Consider the following 3,185-nt stretch of genomic DNA (forward strand, 5'->3'; position numbering starts at 1 on the left):
TTTGTGTGGAAATATCTAATCTCTTTTCATTTTTATACTTGTAAGCAGAGTATTGCTGTGCACCTTGTGGTGTGTCTCACTCTGCAATTGTGTGGTTCTGGTAAATGATATCTCTTTTCTTTTTTTATTTGCTTTCACATTATTTCTGAGCGGGGTAACATATAATTTGCTTGTTCCTATGGGACATTGCAAATTGTAATGGGGACAGGGAGAAACCAACACAAAGAGAGATTTATACATTATTCGTTATTGTTTATCTCTGTTTGTGTGGCTATCTCTGCAATGTTACCAAATGATATTCAATTCGTTTATAATCTTTTCTTTTTTATTTGGGATTTTATGGGACTACATTTTGTTTGAATAATGGGTGTTTTCCACTAATGTGTATAGTTCCTTTACATTATTGTTTGATTCCATGTGTTTATGTGTGTATGCGGTGTATTAATGTTTTTCTGTTTTCTTTTTCTCTTTCTTCTCTCTCTTTATACACACATGCTCAGATTTCAGTGATCCTCAGTGATATTAATAACAAGAATGTCCATGTTGTCGTGCCGTGTGTTGTGTTTGTTGGCCATTGTGCTCTGCTGTGTGGGTGTGGCTCATGCTGCTGTTCCACCAGGTGCTTTACAATATGTTAAGGAAGCACAAGAGAAGGCCAAGGAGACTTTAAAGCTGAAGGCGGAGTGTGAGAACGCGGCCAACGCTGCTCGAGAGGCCGCGGATAAAGCTCAACAATTTGTTGTTGCCACTGAGAGTGGAGTCGAAACAATTGCTGCTGACCCAGACAAGGTGGAGAAAAGGAAGAGTGAAGGCCATGAACTCATTGATAAGGCAATGAAGGCTGCAGCTGAGGCACGAAAAGTGGCCAATAGAACGACAGACAGTAAAATTGAAACTGAAAATAAAGCCAGCCTTGCTCGTCTAAGCGCAGGAGAAACTGATCCAGAACCAGAAGAAATTGTAGAGGTAGAGAAAGCAGCTGAACATGCAGAAAGCGCGGTACGTGCTGCTGGACAAAGTGCTGACGATGCGGAAGGTGCTGCTAAACGTGTGGAGGATGTCCTGAAGAAACTTGACGCCGCAGTTGTTGCTGCAGCTGAAAAGAAAGAAAAACAGGTGGAGTCTCAGCAGCAAACACAAGAGAAACAAAAAGAGAAACAAAAACAGCATTACCGTTCTACTGTTACTATTAATATCCACGGAGATAATCTCGATGCCTTACTCAATGGTGCAGCGAATAACAGTGGTATGGCATTAAATGACGGCAGCAGCAGCCCTGCGTTACTGCGTGTTCCATTCCTGCTGCTGCTGCTTCTCTCTGTGCTGGGCTGCATGACCGTGTGCTGAGCACTGTGGTGGAGTCCATCCAAAGAGTGTTGGTAATCACTTGTTTACTATTAATAATAATAATATAATTGCTACTGTGTTCAGTACACTGAGCACCGAGAAAATTAATTCCGATGACACCCACTGGGCTAGGGTGCATCAATTTGTGTGGAAATACCTAATCTCTTTTCATTTTTATACTTGTAAGCAGAGTATTGCTGTGCACCTTGTGGTGTGTCTCACTCTGCAATTGTGTGGNCAAAACGCGGTACTTGACGCTGAAGGACATATCGACGCTGCGAGAACTCATGCTGAAGAAGTGAAGGATGTCCTGAAGAAACTCGACGCCGCAGTCGTTGCTGCAGCTGCCAAGAAGAAGGAAGAACAGTTGGACTCTCAGCAGCACCCACAGACAAAGGAAACATCTCTTGGTGGACAGCAAGGCCATACAGAAGGAAATAAAGCGGAGCAAACACANCTGCTGCTGCTGCTTCTCTCTGTGCTGGGCTGCATGGCCGTGTGTTAAGCACTGTGATGGGGTCCCTCAAGAGAGTGTTGGTAATCACTTGTTTACTACTATTAATAATAATATAATTGCTACTGTGTTCAGTACACTGAGCACCGAGAAAATTAATCCTGATGACACCCACTGGACTAGGGTGCATCAATTTGTGTGGAAATACTTAATCTCTTTTCATTTTTGATACTTGTAAGCAGAGTATTGCTGTGCACCTTGTGGTGTGTCTCACTCTGCAATTGTGTGATTCTGGTAAATGATATCTCTTTTCTTTTTTATTTGCTTTCACATTATTTCTGAGCGGGGTAAAATATGATTTTCTTGTTCCTCTGGGGACACTACATATTGTAATGGGACAGGGAGAAACCAACACACAGAGAGATTTATACATTATCCGTTATTATTATTGCTTCTCTCTGTGTGTGTGGCTATCTCTGCAATGTTACCAAATGATATTCAATTCGTTTATAATCTTTTCATTTTTATTTGGGATTGGATGGAACTTTATTTTGTTTGAATAATGGTTATTTTTCCCTAATTTTTCTAATTTATTTACGCTCATACTTGACTGCTTATATATGTGTGCAATAATAGCGGTGTACTAGTGCTTTTATTTTCTTTTTCTCTCTCTCTCTCTCTCTCTCTCTATCTTTATACACACATGCTCAGATTTCAGTGATCCTCAGTGATATTAATAACAAGAATGTCCATGTTGTCGTGCCGTGTGTTGTGTTTGTTGGCCATTGTGCTCTGCTGTGTGGGTGTGACTCATGCTGCTTCAGGGGTCTCAATATTTGTTAAGGATGCACGAGATAAGATTGGGGAGACTTTGAGACTAAAAAAGGAGTGCGAGGAAGCCACTAACGCTGCTCGAGAGGCCGCGAATGAAGCTCAACGATTTGCTCTCGACATTGGGAAGAAACTCAAACTAATTGCTGCTGACCCAGACGAGGTGAACAAAACGAAGAGTAGAGGTCATGAACTCATTGAAAATGCAGTGAAGGCTTCAAAGAAAGCAGAAGAAGTGCGCGACAAAACTACAGGCAGTAAAACTGCAGCTGAAACCGCAGCCTATCTTGTTGCAGAACATGATCCAGACGTTTTTGCGGCAGCAGAGAACGCAGCTAACGAAGTCGACACAGCGGTATATGCTGCAAACGATGCTATCAACAGTGCGAAACTTCATGCTGAAGAAGTGGAGAATCTCCTGAAGAAACTCGACGACGCACTTGCTGCAGCTGAAAAGAAAGAAAACCAGGTGGAGTCTCAGCCACACCCACAGACAAACGAAACATCTCTTGGTGAGCAGCAAGGCCATACAGAAGGAAATAAAGCGGAGCAA

At 42.3% G+C, this 3,185-nt stretch overlaps 2 protein-coding genes across 2 annotated transcripts; both read left to right on the forward strand.

The window, feature by feature from the left end:
- Positions 1-534: 534 nt before the first annotated feature.
- Positions 535-1,347, forward strand: TM35_000081440 (uncharacterized protein; the record flags this gene model as incomplete). The annotated part of the gene is made up of 1 exon (XM_029024009.1): positions 535-1,347. The coding sequence occupies one exon, from the start codon at positions 535-537 to the stop codon at positions 1,345-1,347; it is 813 nt and encodes a 270-aa protein (XP_028884412.1).
- A 1,199-nt stretch (positions 1,348-2,546) lies between these two features.
- Positions 2,547-3,185, forward strand: TM35_000081450 (uncharacterized protein; the record flags this gene model as incomplete). Its single annotated transcript, XM_029024010.1, has 1 exon — positions 2,547-3,185. A coding segment is annotated over one exon (639 nt), but the record flags the coding sequence as incomplete, so codon positions are not given.

This window comes from Trypanosoma theileri (assembly GCF_002087225.1).
Source record: "Trypanosoma theileri isolate Edinburgh chromosome Unknown TM35_Tth_8_V1, whole genome shotgun sequence".
NCBI classification, from domain to species: domain Eukaryota; phylum Euglenozoa; class Kinetoplastea; order Trypanosomatida; family Trypanosomatidae; genus Trypanosoma; species Trypanosoma theileri.